Consider the following 15,057-nt stretch of genomic DNA (forward strand, 5'->3'; position numbering starts at 1 on the left):
GAGCGGCGGCACTAAACACTCTTTCGGAGTACACACTTGTGGGAGGGCAACTTAGGTAGAATAAAGCCAGTTTGTGCAAGGGCCTCCAAATTGCCTCTTTTTCCTGCCAGTATAAGTACGGACTGTGTGACGTGCCTACTTGGATGCGGTCACTCATATAATCCTCCACCATTCTATCAATGTTGAGAGAATCATATGCAGTGACAGTAGACGACATGTCCGTAATCGTTGTCAGGTCCTTCAGTCCGGACCAGATGTCAGCATCAGCAGTCGCTCCAGACTGCCCTGCATCACCGCCAGCGGGTGGGCTCGGAATTCTGAGCCTTTTCCTCGCACCCCCAGTTGCGGGAGAATGTGAAGGAGGAGATGTTGACAGGTCGCGTTCCGCTTGACTTGACAATTTTGTCACCAGCAGGTCTTTCAACCCCAGCAGACCTGTGTCTGCCGGAAAGAGAGATCCAAGGTAGGCTTTAAATCTAGGATCGAGCACGGTGGCCAAAATGTAGTGCTCTGATTTCAACAGATTGACCACCCGTGAATCCTTGTTAAGCGAATTAAGGGCTGCATCCACAAGTCCCACATGCCTAGCGGAATCGCTCCCTTTTAGCTCCTTCTTCAATGCCTCCAGCTTCTTCTGCAAAAGCCTGATGAGGGGAATGACCTGACTCAGGCTGGCAGTGTCTGAACTGACTTCACGTGTGGCAAGTTCAAAGGGCATCAGAACCTTGCACAACGTTGAAATCATTCTCCACTGCACTTGAGACAGGTGCATTCCATCTCCTATATCGTGCTCAATTGTATAGGCTTGAATGGCCTTTTGCTGCTCCTCCAACCTCTGAAGCATATAGAGGGTTGAATTCCACCTCGTTACCACTTCTTGCTTCAGATGATGGCAGGGCAGGTTCAGTAGTTTTTGGTGGTGCTCCAGTCTTCTGTACGTGGTGCCTGTACGCCGAAAGTGTCCCGCAATTTTTCTGGCCACCGACAGCATCTCTTGCACGCCCCTGTCGTTTTTTAAAAAATTCTGCACCACCAAATTCAAGGTATGTGCAAAACATGGGACGTGCTGGAATTTGCCCATATTTAATGCACACACAATATTGCTGGCGTTGTCCGATGCCACAAATCCACAGGAGAGTCCAATTGGGGTAAGCCATTCCGCGATGATCTTCCTCAGTTGCCGTAAGAGGTTTTCAGCTGTGTGCGTATTCTGGAAAGCGGTGATACAAAGCGTAGCCTGCCTAGGAAAGAGTTGGCGTTTGCGAGATGCTGCTACTGGTGCCGCCGCTGCTGTTCTTGCGGCGGGAGTCCATACATCTACCCAGTGGGCTGTCACAGTCATATAGTCCTGACCCTGCCCTGCTCCACTTGTCCACATGTCCGTGGTTAAGTGGACATTGGGTACAACTGCATTTTTTAGGACACTGGTGAGTCTTTTTCTGACGTCCGTGTACATTCTCGGTATCGCCTGCCTAGAGAAGTGGAACCTAGATGGTATTTGGTAACGGGGGCACACTGCCTCAATAAATTGTCTAGTTCCCTGTGAACTAACGGCGGATACCGGACGCACGTCTAACACCAACATAGTTGTCAAGGACTCAGTTATCCGCTTTGCAGTAGGATGACTGCTGTGATATTTCATCTTCCTCGCAAAGGACTGTTGAACAGTCAATTGCTTACTGGAAGTAGTACAAGTGGGCTTACGACTTCCCCTCTGGGATGACCATCGACTCCCAGCGGCAACAACAGCAGCGCCAGCAGCAGTAGGCGTTACACGCAAGGATGCATCGGAGGAATCCCAGGCAGGAGAGGACTCGTCAGAATTGCCAGTGACATGGCCTGCAGGACTATTGGCATTCCTGGGGAAGGAGGAAATTGACACTGAGGGAGTTGGTGGGGTGGTTTGCGTGAGCTTGGTTACAAGAGGAAGGGATTTACTGGTCAGTGGACTGCTTCCGCTGTCACCCAAAGTTTTTGAACTTGTCACTGACTTATTATGAATGCGCTGCAGGTGACGTATAAGGGAGGATGTTCCGAGGTGGTTAACGTCCTTACCCCTACTTATTACAGCTTGACAAAGGGAACACACGGCTTGACACCTGTTGTCCGCATTTCTGGTGAAATACCTCCACACCGAAGAGCTGATTTTTTTGGTATTTTCACCTGGCATGTCAACGGCCATATTCCTCCCACGGACAACAGGTGTCTCCCCGGGTGCCTGACTTAAACAAACCACCTCACCATCAGAATCCTCCTGGTCAATTTCCTCCCCAGCGCCAGCAACACCCATATCCTCCTCATCCTGGTGTACTTCAACACTGACATCTTCAATCTGACTATCAGGAACTGGACTGCGGGTGCTCCTTCCAGCACTTGCAGGGGGCGTGCAAATGGTGGAAGGCGCATGCTCTTCACGTCCAGTGTTGGGAAGGTCAGGCATCGCAACCGACACAATTGGACTCTCCTTGTGGATTTGGGATTTCAAAGAACGCACAGTTCTTTGCGGTGCTTTTGCCAGCTTGAGTCTTTTCAGTTTTCTAGCGAGAGGCTGAGTGCTTCCATCCTCATGTGAAGCTGAACCACTAGCCATGAACATAGGCCAGGGCCTCAGCCGTTCCTTGCCACTCCGTGTGGTAAATGGCATATTGGCAAGTTTACGCTTCTCCTCCGACAATTTTATTTTAGGTTTTGGAGTCCTTTTTTTACTGATATTTGGTGTTTTGGTTTTGACATGCTCTGTACTATGCCATTGGGCATCGGCCTTGGCAGACGACGTTGCTGGCATTTCATCGTCTCGGCCATGACTAGTGGCAGCAGCTTCAGCACGAGGTGGAAGTGGATCTTGATCTTTCCCTAATTTTGGAACCTCAACATTTTTGTTCTCCATATTTTAATAGGCACAACTAAAAGGCACCTCAGGTAAACAATGGAGATGGATGGATTGGATACTAGTATACAATTATGGACGGGCTGCCGAGTGCCGACACAGAGGTAGCCACAGCCGTGAACTACCGCACTGTACTGTGTCTGCTGCTAATATATAGACTGGTTGATAAAGAGATAGTATACTCGTAACTAGTATGTATGTATAAAGAAAGAAAAAAAAACCACGGTTAGGTGGTATATACAATTATGGACGGGCTGCCGAGTGCCGACACAGAGGTAGCCACAGCCGTGAACTACCGCACTGTACTGTGTCTGCTGCTAATATATAGACTGGTTGATAAAGAGATAGTATACTCGTAACTAGTATGTATGTATAAAGAAAGAAAAAAAAACCACGGTTAGGTGGTATATACAATTATGGACGGGCTGCCGAGTGCCGACACAGAGGTAGCCACAGCCGTGAACTACCGCACTGTACTGTGTCTGCTGCTAATATATAGACTGGTTGATAAAGAGATAGTATACTCGTAACTAGTATGTATGTATAAAGAAAGAAAAAAAAACCACGGTTAGGTGGTATATACAATTATGGACGGGCTGCCGAGTGCCGACACAGAGGTAGCCACAGCCGTGAACTACCGCACTGTACTGTGTCTGCTGCTAATATATAGACTGGTTGATAAAGAGATAGTATACTCGTAACTAGTATGTATGTATAAAGAAAGAAAAAAAAACCACGGTTAGGTGGTATATACAATTATGGACGGGCTGCCGAGTGCCGACACAGAGGTAGCCACAGCCGTGAACTACCGCACTGTACTGTGTCTGCTGCTAATATATAGACTGGTTGATAAAGAGATAGTATACTCGTAACTAGTATGTATGTATAAAGAAAGAAAAAAAAAACACGGTTAGGTGGTATATACAATTATGGACGGGCTGCCGAGTGCCGACACAGAGGTAGCCACAGCCGTGAACTACCGCACTGTACTGTGTCTGCTGCTAATATATAGACTGGTTGATAAAGAGATAGTATACTCGTAACTAGTATGTATGTATAAAGAAAGAAAAAAAAACCACGGTTAGGTGGTATATACAATTATGGACGGGCTGCCGAGTGCCGACACAGAGGTAGCCACAGCCGTGAACTACCGCACTGTACTGTGTCTGCTGCTAATATATAGACTGGTTGATAAAGAGATAGTATACTCGTAACTAGTATGTATGTATAAAGAAAGAAAAAAAAACCACGGTTAGGTGGTATATACAATTATGGACGGGCTGCCGAGTGCCGACACAGAGGTAGCCACAGCCGTGAACTACCGCACTGTACTGTGTCTGCTGCTAATATATAGACTGGTTGATAAAGAGATAGTATACTCGTAACTAGTATGTATGTATAAAGAAAGAAAAAAAAACCACGGTTAGGTGGTATATACAATTATGGACGGGCTGCCGAGTGCCGACACAGAGGTAGCCACAGCCGTGAACTACCGCACTGTACTGTGTCTGCTGCTAATATATAGACTGGTTGATAAAGAGATAGTATACTCGTAACTAGTATGTATGTATAAAGAAAGAAAAAAAAACCACGGTTAGGTGGTATATACAATTATGGACGGGCTGCCGAGTGCCGACACAGAGGTAGCCACAGCCGTGAACTACCGCACTGTACTGTGTCTGCTGCTAATATAGACTGGTTGATAAAGAGATAGTATACTACTAATATTATATACTGGTGGTCAGGTCACTGGTCACTAGTCACACTGGCAGTGGCACTCCTGCAGCAAAAGTGTGCACTGTTTAATTTTAATATAATATTATGTACTCCTGGCTCCTGCTATAACCTATAACTGGCACTGCAGTAGTGCTCCCCAGTCTCCCCCACAATTATAAGCTGTGTGAGCTGAGCAGTCAGACAGATATATAATATATATATAGATGATGCAGCACACTGGCCTGAGCCTGAGCAGTGCACACAGATATGGTATGTGACTGACTGAGTCACTGTGTGTATCGCTTTTTTCAGGCAGAGAACGGATATATTAAATAAACTGCACTGTGTGTCTGGTGGTCACTCACTATATAATATATTATGTACTCCTGGCTCCTGCTATAACCTATAACTGGCACTGCAGTAGTGCTCCCCAGTCTCCCCCACAATTATAAGCTGTGTGAGCTGAGCAGTCAGACAGATATATATAATATTATATATAGATAATAGATGATGCAGCACACTGGCCTGAGCCTGAGCAGTGCACACAGATATGGTATGTGACTGAGTCACTGTGTGCTGTGTATCGCTTTTTTCAGGCAGAGAACGGATTATAAATAAAAGTGGTGGTCACTGGTCACTATCAGCAAAACTCTGCACTGTACACTACTGAGTACTCCTAATGCTCCCCAAAATTAGTAAATCAAGTGTCTCTCTAATCTATTCTAATTCTAAACGGAGAGGACGCCAGCCACGTCCTCTCCCTATCAATCTCAATGCACGTGTGAAAATGGCGGCGACGCGCGGCTCCTTATATAGAATCCGAGTCTCGCGATAGAATCCGAGCCTCGCGAGAATCCGACAGCGTCATGATGACGTTCGGGCGCGCTCGGGTTAACCGAGCAAGGCGGGAAGATCCGAGTCGCTCGGACCCGTGAAAAAAAACATGAAGTTCTGGCGGGTTCGGATTCAGAGAAACCGAACCCGCTCATCTCTAATTATTACTATTTCAAAAAAAGTATCAGATATTGGAGGGTATCTGGGTTTGTTAGCAAACCGAAAAAGCACACTAATGGGCGAAACCACGTTGCACTGCAGGTGAGGCAGATGTAACACGTGCAGAGAGTTAGATTTGGGTGAGTTATATTGTTTCTGTGCAAAGTAAATACTGGCTGCTTTATTTTTGCACTGCGATTTAAATTACAGTTTGAACCCACCCCACCCAAATCTAATAGGCCCTACACACTGGGCGATTTGACTGCAAGATATGAACGATCTCGTTCATCAATGAACGAGATAACGTTCATATTCTGCAGTGTGGAGGCAACAGCGATGAACGTTGCGCGGCCCCGCGCTCGTTCATCGCTGGTGCCCCGTCGGCTGTGCATGCAGGCCAATATGGACAATCTCGTCCATATTTGCCTACACTTCTGTGGAGCCGAGTGACGGGAAAAGTGAAGAAACTTCACTCCCTCCGTCACTGCCCCCCCGCCGCCGGGTCGCCCGTCTGTCGCATCGGCGGTCGGGCAGCTCGGCGGCGTATCGCTGTGTCTGTAGGGCCCATAACTCTCTCTGAATGTTACATCTGCCGCACCTGCAGTGCAAAATGGTTTTGCCCATTGGTGTGCTTTTTTAGTTTGCTAACAAACCTGTATAAGGCCTATTATACAGTGGTAAGTAGTAGTAAATACAGTAAGAAGTGCTGCTGTCTACTGAAGACTGTATATTTGAGATGAGACCATATTATATTCTGCTGTAAATACAATTATGTGCCATTTTATTTCATTTATTTATTTTATAAAAACTAAAAGAAGAATTCCTTCATGGATACTCTATGTACTATTCTGTGGTCAGCATGAGATATGAATGACATTGTCTTTACCGTTAGGGTCACAGTCTATTCCTGTCATTGATTGCAGAAAGTCATCTCCGAGCCAGGCTTGGTATGTCTGGTTATAGATCAATCTGAGTTCTGTTGTGGCATCTCTGAACAGTAAGTTCTTGCCACTGTAAGCAGAAGAGTCAAACATCTTGAAGCTTGAGCTAAGATCATTGTATTTTTGCTGCAAAAAAAAAATAAAAAGGCACAAATGGTAAAATGTATAACACATATAGAATACAAGGCATCTTTTTATATATATATATATATATATATATATATATATATTACACACACACACACACACACACACACACACACACACACACACACACACACACACACACACATACATACATATGGCAAATACCACTGACTCATCACCAAATCTCCTGAACTATAAGGAACAGAAACTTGACATTTAGACAGTAGCTTGCTTTTGTGACACAGGCACCCACTAAGAAGGGATTTTTCAAAATTCCACCCACAAAGGGGTTAAATGGGGTGGGGTGATTATTGGGAATTCCCCCTCACAGAGGAGAGTTAAGACAGGCCACCCTGCCGGGGCTATAAAAAATGCATGGTGCCGGCGATACCAAGCCGCGGAGGGGGGAGGACACAATGCTCTGTTCCTGGACTTCCTTGCCAGTGGCAGTTGTACAGCAGTCCATTATTTGAATAGGGGAGCCACATCAACTGCCACCCCTAAAAACACTGTCATACATTGCGGGGTGTTTCTCTCCTATTTGAATAATGTAGTGTTCTGTAACTGCCACTTGCAAGGAAGTCCAGCCTTATGGTTATAGAGATTTTGTGATGAGTCAGTGGTATTTGCCTTTTAAGTACTTAACCAAACTATTTCCAGTCAGGAGAGGATACTGTCTCAGTTATCAGAGTTTAACCTGTCACCTGAACTAAACATTGCCGAACCCTCAGAGAGCAATACGAGGAATGGAGACACAGATATTTTGACTCTTAAATACATTAAAGAGAGTCAGCAACTGCTTATCTGCTGTGTAAAGGGTACCGACAGCTCTCCCAGTGACCTTAAGTGTTGTGCAAAAATATTAACCTTTTTACCTCAAAGGAGGAGCCCTAAGGAGAGTGAGAAGCTAAGCAAGGAGACCTAGGGCCCTTTGGAATAGGGTCAGCCTACCCCTGTAAACCTTACATATTTAACATACAGCGGGTGGAGATTGGCCTGTCACCCCAGCATTTACAGCAATGAGCAGGGCAATGGTACCAGGCTGCAGGTGAAGACTTTGCACAAACATGTAATTGAAGCGACAATGGGCCTAATTCAGACCTGATTGTAGATGTGCAAAAAAACGCACATCTACGATCAAAATCTTTGACATGCGGGGGGACGCCCAGCACAGGGGAAGTCTTCCCCGCATGCTGGGTCCTGCCCCCCCCCCCCGCGCGTATACACGCGAAAGCATCGCACGGCGGCGATGCTTTCACACGTGCCGAGTAGCTCTCTGCCTACGCAGTCTAGCTGTGAAGGCAGATCGCTACTTCCCATGTTTTTGGCTGCAGCAGCTGCATGTGACGTCATGCCGCCGGCGTGACACGCCCTGGCAACGGTCCAGACATGCCTCCGTTGTCCGGACCGCACCCCCCCCCCCCCAACGCCTCTGACACGCCCCCGACTGCCTCTGCCTGACAGTCAGGCAGAGGCGATTGCACGATTGCATCTCACTGTGTGCGCACTTGCAGTGTGGCTTCTGCGCTGGCCTTCAGCCTGTGTACCACTGCAGCGACTAGGTCTGAATTAGGATCCAATATTCACAGGCGTTGGCCAGGGAGAGACTGTCTTCTTTCAGATAACTCCTCTGCTCCCATCAAACTACCACTTCCAGTTCTAATGGCTGCAGTACCCGGTAAAGGTCTGCTATGCCATGACAATTAACAAAGTTCAGCGGCAGAGATTGAAAGTGGCTGGTGTGGATCTGAGGAGTGGCCAGTCGTATGTTGCTTGTTCCAGAGTCAGCACCTCTGACAGCCTGGCCAGTCTCCAGCCTGTTGAAAAGACTAAAAATGTACTTTACAAGGAAGTCCTTCAAAATGAAAGTGAAAATAAGACATCGCTGTCAAGGAACAGAGAGACTTTTATTGAACTGAGTTTTTGCACTGTCCTATTTTGGATTTGTATTTCTCTAGTAGTTGCACAAACATACTTCACATTGAATATCATGCAATGGGAGGTCTCCACAGTGGTTTTCTGTCACTTTGTATGGATACTTGATTTTTATATTAGATATTTTGTCATCTGCATTATGTTTCCTAATGCATACATAGCCAAACTTGGTCAAAAATGGGGTAGGGTAAAACCTCTACTAAAAAGACATTTTCATATTCCTTACGCATCTATACAATGTAAATATTAGCCAATAAATGTATAAGGTCTTGTATAAATGGGTGTTATATTAATGTGTGTATTTTGTATTCTCAAAGCCAATTAAATGTTCACTTTGCTTCGCTTCACATCAATTTTGACTTGAGCCTGCAGCACTCACAAGCATTAAGACTAAGGGGCCTATTTATCACCATCTGCATTCAGGATGCGGATGACAGGTGATAAAAAATCGCCCAAACTCGCACTGCGATAATTGATTACATTGCAGCGATGTATCAATTATCTCATGCTGGGACAGAGCTTGCGGTCAAGCTCTGTCCCTGTGATGACACTCCGCAGCATCATCGGGGTATTTTTCATTAAAAAATACACAGATGTCCTGCTGCACATGCCCAGCCCCCGCCACCACCACCGCCGCCGCCTGGTCGACCCCCCGCCCCGTTGCAACTACCCCCGTGCACCGCGGACTTCCGTACCAGCAGATCAATATACTCACCTGTCCAGGAAGCTGGTCCGCGCTGCTTCTGCTGGGCTGCCCGGCGCCGGATCCTGTGCCCTGCAGTGACCCCCAGTGCTGTAAAGTGAGCTGCCACTTTGCAGCGTCACTTTATTGCATCGGGGTCACATTGCAGCACATGGGGGACCCGGTGCCCAGCAGCGCTCACCAGAGCAGCGGACACTGGCTCCCTGGACAGGTGAGTATGGGTTTTGGTTTTTTTTTTTCTTTTCTTTTTACACTGTGATCAGCTTGTGTGTCCATCAGACACACACAGCTGTTTATTGGAGCCAGGTCCCGCTAAGCTTTCTCTGCCAGGGGCAGAGAAAGCTGGACAAATGCCTGCATATCGCAGTGCTGCCTTGTGATCTCACCAGCATGAGTGATGGTCTTACTAAAAAAAACGAGATTTATGGTAAGAATTTACCGTTGTTAAATCTCTTTCTGGGATAACATCGGGGTGTACAGTAGGATCTTGAGCTGAGGCACCAACAGGCTAAAAGCTTTGACTGTTCCCAGAATGCATAGCTCCGCCTCCCCTATAACACCGTCTCCGTGCACAGGAGCTCAGTTTTTATTAACCAGTCCAAAGCAGTAGCAGGTAAAAGAGACGACAACGGTTAGTAGCCACATACACCACACTCTCACGACAGGAGAAAGTGTCAGCGGCTAATGCCATACCAACCCAAAGAAGCTAAGTGCGTCAGGGTGGGCGCCCTGTGGAGCCCAGTGTACCTCGCAGAAAGAGATTTAACAACGGTAAGTTCTTACCATAAATCTCGTTTTCTGGGATGTCCTAAAGCAGTTCGTTATGGGAGGGGACGCACTCTAGCGGGCACAAGAACCCGGCGTCCAAAAGAAGCACCCTGGGAGGTGGAAGTATCAAAGGCATAGAACCTTATGAACATGTTCACTGAGGACCACATAGCCGCCTTACACAATTATTCAAGGGTCGCACCACGGCGGGCCGCCCAAGAAGGTCCAACCGACCGAGTAGAATGGGCCTTTATGGTAGAAGGAGCTGGAAGGCCAGTCTGTACATAAGCATTTGCAATCACCATTCTAATCCATCTGGCTAGGGTCTGCTTCTGAGCAGGCCAGCCACGTTTGAGAAAACCAAACAGAACAAAGAGAGAATCCGACTTCTTGATGGAGGCAGTTCTCTTCACGTAGATACGGAGAGCTCATACAAAGACCGCTCTTTGGAAGACAATTCAGGAGAGGCAAAGGCCGGAACCACAATCTCCTGATTAAGGTGGAAAGAAGACACCACCTTAGGTAAATACCCGGGACGTGTTCTAAGAACCGCCCGATCACGGTGAAAAATCAGATATGGTGACCTACAAGATAAGGCACCCAATTCTGACACCCGTCTAGCAGAGGCAATAGCCAGCAGAAACAATACCTTACGAGAAAGCCACTTAAGGTCTGCAGATTCAAGAAGCTCAAACAGAGACCCTTGCAATGCCTCCAAAACCACCGACAAGTCCCAACGGGCCACAGTCAGGACATAGGGAGGTTGAATCCGCAACACACCCTGAGTGAACGTTTGTACATCAGGTAACGTCGCAATTTTTCTCTGGAACCAAACCGACAAGGCAGAAAAATATGAACCTTGATGGTTGGGGCTTATTGTTTTTCCGTGGGTTGGGTACGAAATGTCAACAGACACAAGGGGGAATTCAATTGGCCACCAGATTTACCCAGCAGCTAATTGATCAGACCACATGGGGAAGAGATAGCCAATTAGCTTTAATGTAAATGTAAGGAAATCCACTGATCCCATGCAAAATGCACCCCTCTGCATCTAATGCTCACACTTTCTAGTTAGCGTGCAGGGCAGCATGATCAATTAGCTGGAGGGTAAACCGTGCAGCTAACTGGATTCCCCATGGTCATAATGTCAACATAGCCCATGTCAACATTCGTGTAGACAGTAATGAAATGTCAACATGTTAGACTGTCGACATTTCGTCCTGGCCCAGCAGCGATTTACCTTCTGGAGGCTGCAGTGGCTCAAATTTTCGGCAGTCATGTGATCGTAACTTCCGGGTCAGACATCAGATCTTCCTGCTTTCCAGTAAGTATCTGACCACTATCCTTATCCCTAATCCCTAGAGCTCCCTCTAGTTATTAATCCACTCCCCACAGCCAGTGGCGTCATCTTTACAGGTGCGCACTTGCACCAATCCTATACCTGGTGCAAGAAATTACTCATGCATGTGCTTACTTAACAGTTATGAATATTGTTAGTGAAGAACAATTAAGAAAATGAATTAGAATTAGATGAATATGCAGTCATTTATAAAAACTCCACAAGTTTTCCGTACAATATACAGATGTAGTCACGTTCATCCAGTCCGCGATCATAGGCTTTCTATGGAGCCAATCGCAGGTGCGACTAGTTGCAGCCCAGCGTGCTAAGTCACACCCGCGACAAGTGTGCCCATGTTGCTGTGACGTAGGCTGGATGAACGTGGCTATATCTGTACTCTAATATTAGGCAATATACACTATAAATCTGGGGATTCCAAAATAGGGCCAACAGGTCAAATGCAGCCAACTTACTGGTAGCACATCTTTACTCTGCTACAACTTCCCTATGCTCCCATCCCTACAATAGCAGCAGTATACCTCAGAGAGGGACAGTGAAGAGAGCTCCAGCCATTCAATTCCATACGCAGATGTACAAATGTTACTTCTGAGAGTACAGTGCACCCACCTGCCCTTCATCAAGCGCCTTGTAAATAAGAGATCCATCCACATCAGGTCTGACCACAACAGCACGAGCCGGGACCCGGGCCAGGTTACACTGTCTCCACCCAGTGATATCCGCACGAGAACCATCACGACACAGCAGCTGGTAATCCGAGGACAAGACTTCCTTAGCCCATGCAGCCGAATTCATGCCTGATGCAGATTTATACAATAAGAGCTACGTTAAAAACAGCCCATGAGACCCTCTAGCAATAGGTACGTAGTCCTACAATTCCAACAGAGCTTCTGTTTATTAATCAGTCTTATCCTTAGTACTTCTGTCTTTTAACAAACTTAAAATGGGCTCTCAAGACCCACTTCATCATCAAACCCAGTCATCCCTCACCCTAAGCCTCTATTCCATGCTCACTGTTTACCCCATCTGTCTACCCCTCCCCTGTAGAATGTAAGCTCCATACCTCCCAACATTTCTAAAGCAGTGATCGGGACAACGGTGTGGCGAAGTCGTGCCCGCATCCAAAAAAGGGCATGGCCTATGTAAAATGGGGTGTGGCTTCACGGGAGTGCCACAATCACGAACCCCCCCCCCATTTTTGGCACTGAGGGGGCAAGCCTACAGCATCTATTCACCGCTGCAGCACCCCCCCCCCCCCCCACTCACCGCGGGCTCCAGCCTTTTAGGGGCTTGCCCAGCGCTCCCCTCCCAGCACTGAATAGATACCGTGCACGTGCGCACTGCATCTATTCAGAGATCACTCGCTGCTTTGCAGAGCAGAACGGTGGGTGATCAAAGGCTCCCCCAACTGCCCCCTCACCCGCGGGACACTTCTATCCATGGGAGGGACAGTGTCCGAATAACGGGATTGTCCCGCTGGAATCGGGACAGTTGGGAGGTATGGTACTGTGCTAATGGGATAGGAGTAGTAGTAGCTGTCTGTAATGGTACTGTGCTTATGAGATAGGAGTAGTAGCTGTCTGTAGGTACTGTGCTTATGAGATAGGAGTAGTAGCTGTCTGTAGGTACTGTGCTAATGAGATAGGAGTAGTAGCTGTCTGTAGGTACTGTGCTAATGAGATAGGAGTAGTAGCTGTCTAATGGTACTGTGCTAATGAGATAGGAGTAGTACCTGTCTGTAGGTACTGTGCTTATGAGATAGGAGTAGTAGCTGTCTGTAGGTACTGTGCTAATGAGATAGGAGTAGTAGCTGTCTGTAGGTACTGTGCTAATGAGATAGGAGTAGTAGCTGTCTGTAGTGGTACTGTGCTAATGAGATAGGAGTAGTAGTAGCTGTCTGTAATGGTACTGTGCTTATGAGATAGGAGTAGTAGCTGTCTGTAGGTACTGTGCTTATGAGATAGGAGTAGTAGCTGTCTGTAGGTACTGTGCTAATGAGATAGGAGTAGTAGCTGTCTGTAGGTACTGTGCTAATGAGATAGGAGTAGTAGCTGTCTAATGGTACTGTGCTAATGAGATAGGAGTAGTACCTGTCTGTAGGTACTGTGCTTATGAGATAGGAGTAGTAGCTGTCTGTAGGTACTGTGCTAATGAGATAGGAGTAGTAGCTGTCTGTAGGTACTGTGCTAATGAGATAGGAGTAGTAGCTGTCTGTAGTGGTACTGTGCTAATGAGATAGGAGTAGTAGCTGTCTGTAGTGGTACTGTGCTAATGCGATAGGAGCAATAGCTGTCTGTAGTGGTACTGTGCTAATGAGATAGGAGCAATAGTTGTCTGTAGTGGTACTGTGCTAATGAGATAGGAGTAGTAGTAGCTGTCTGTAATGGTACTGTGCTAATGAGATAGGAGTAGTACCTGTCTGTAGTGGTACTGTGCTAATGGGATAGGAGTAGTACCTGTCTGTAGTGGTACTGTGCTAATGAGATAGGAGTAGTAGTAGCTGTCTGTAATGGTACTGTGCTAATGAGATAGGAGGAGTAACTGTCTGTAGTGGTACTGTGCTAATGAGATAGGAGTAGTAGCTGTCTAATGGTACTGTGCTAATGATATAGGAGTAGTAGCTGTATGTAGTGGTACTGTGCTAATGAGATAGGAGTAGTAGCTGTCTGTAGTGGTACTGTGCTAATGGGATAGGAGTAGTAGCTGTCTGTAGTGGTACTGTGCTAATGGGATAGGAGTAGTAGTAGCTGTCTGTAATGGTACTGTGCTTATGAGATAGGAGTAGTAGCTGTCTAATGGTACTGTGCTAATGGGATAGGAGTAGTAGCTGTCTGTAGTGGTACTGTGCTAATGGGATAGGAGTAGTAGTAGCTGTCTGTAATGGTACTGTGCTTATGAGATAGGAGTAGTAGCTGTCTAATGGTACTGTGCTAATGGGATAGGAGTAGTAGCTGTCTGTAGTGGTACTGTGCTAATGGGATAGGAGTAGTAGCTGTCTGTAGTGGTACTGTGCTAATGGGATAGGAGTAGTAGTAGCTGTCTGTAGTGGTACTGTGCTAATGGGATAGGAGTAGTAGCTGTCTAATGGTACTGTGCTTATGAGATAGGAGTAGTAGCTGTCTGTAATGGTACTGTGCTTATGAGATAGGAGTAGTAGCTGTCTGTAGTGGTACTGTGCTAATGAGATAGGAGCAATAGCTGTCTGTAGTGGTACTGTGCTAATGGGATAGGAGTAGTAGCTGTCTGTAGTGGTACTGTGCTAATGGGATAGGAGTAGTAGCTGTCTGTAGTGGTACTGTGCTAATGGGATAGGAGTAGTAGTAGCTGTCTGTAGTGGTACTGTGCTAATGGGATAGGAGTAGTAGCTGTCTAATGGTACTGTGCTTATGAGATAGGAGTAGTAGCTGTCTGTAATGGTACTGTGCTTATGAGATAGGAGTAGTAGCTGTCTGTAGTGGTACTGTGCTAATGAGATAGGAGCAATAGCTGTCTGTAGTGGTACTGTGCTAATGGGATAGGAGTAGTAGCTGTCTGTAGTGGTACTGTGCTAATGGGATAGGAGTAGTAGCTGTCTGTAGTGGTACTGTGCTAATGGGATAGGAGTAGTAGT

At 46.7% G+C, this 15,057-nt stretch overlaps 1 protein-coding gene and 1 long non-coding RNA gene across 7 annotated transcripts in view; one reads left to right on the top strand and one right to left on the bottom strand.

The window, feature by feature from the left end:
* LOC134909477 (uncharacterized) overlaps positions 1–15,057 on the top strand; it is a 289,430-nt gene that overhangs the window by 207,420 nt on the left and 66,953 nt on the right. The gene's annotated exons all lie outside the window — the stretch shown is intronic.
* MELTF (melanotransferrin) overlaps positions 1–15,057 on the bottom strand; it is a 273,777-nt gene that overhangs the window by 43,927 nt on the left and 214,793 nt on the right. For all 4 annotated transcript variants that reach the window (XM_063916364.1, XM_063916366.1, XM_063916363.1 and 1 more), the window contains exons 7-8: positions 12,057–12,244; positions 6,483–6,663 (exon numbers count right to left, since the gene is read on the bottom strand). In XM_063916364.1, coding sequence (XP_063772434.1) covers positions 6,483–6,663; positions 12,057–12,244 — 369 coding nt within the window. The remainder of the gene's footprint in view (positions 1–6,482; positions 6,664–12,056; positions 12,245–15,057) is intronic.

Source organism: Pseudophryne corroboree, chromosome 4 (genome assembly GCF_028390025.1).
Source record: "Pseudophryne corroboree isolate aPseCor3 chromosome 4, aPseCor3.hap2, whole genome shotgun sequence".
NCBI classification, from domain to species: domain Eukaryota; kingdom Metazoa; phylum Chordata; class Amphibia; order Anura; family Myobatrachidae; genus Pseudophryne; species Pseudophryne corroboree.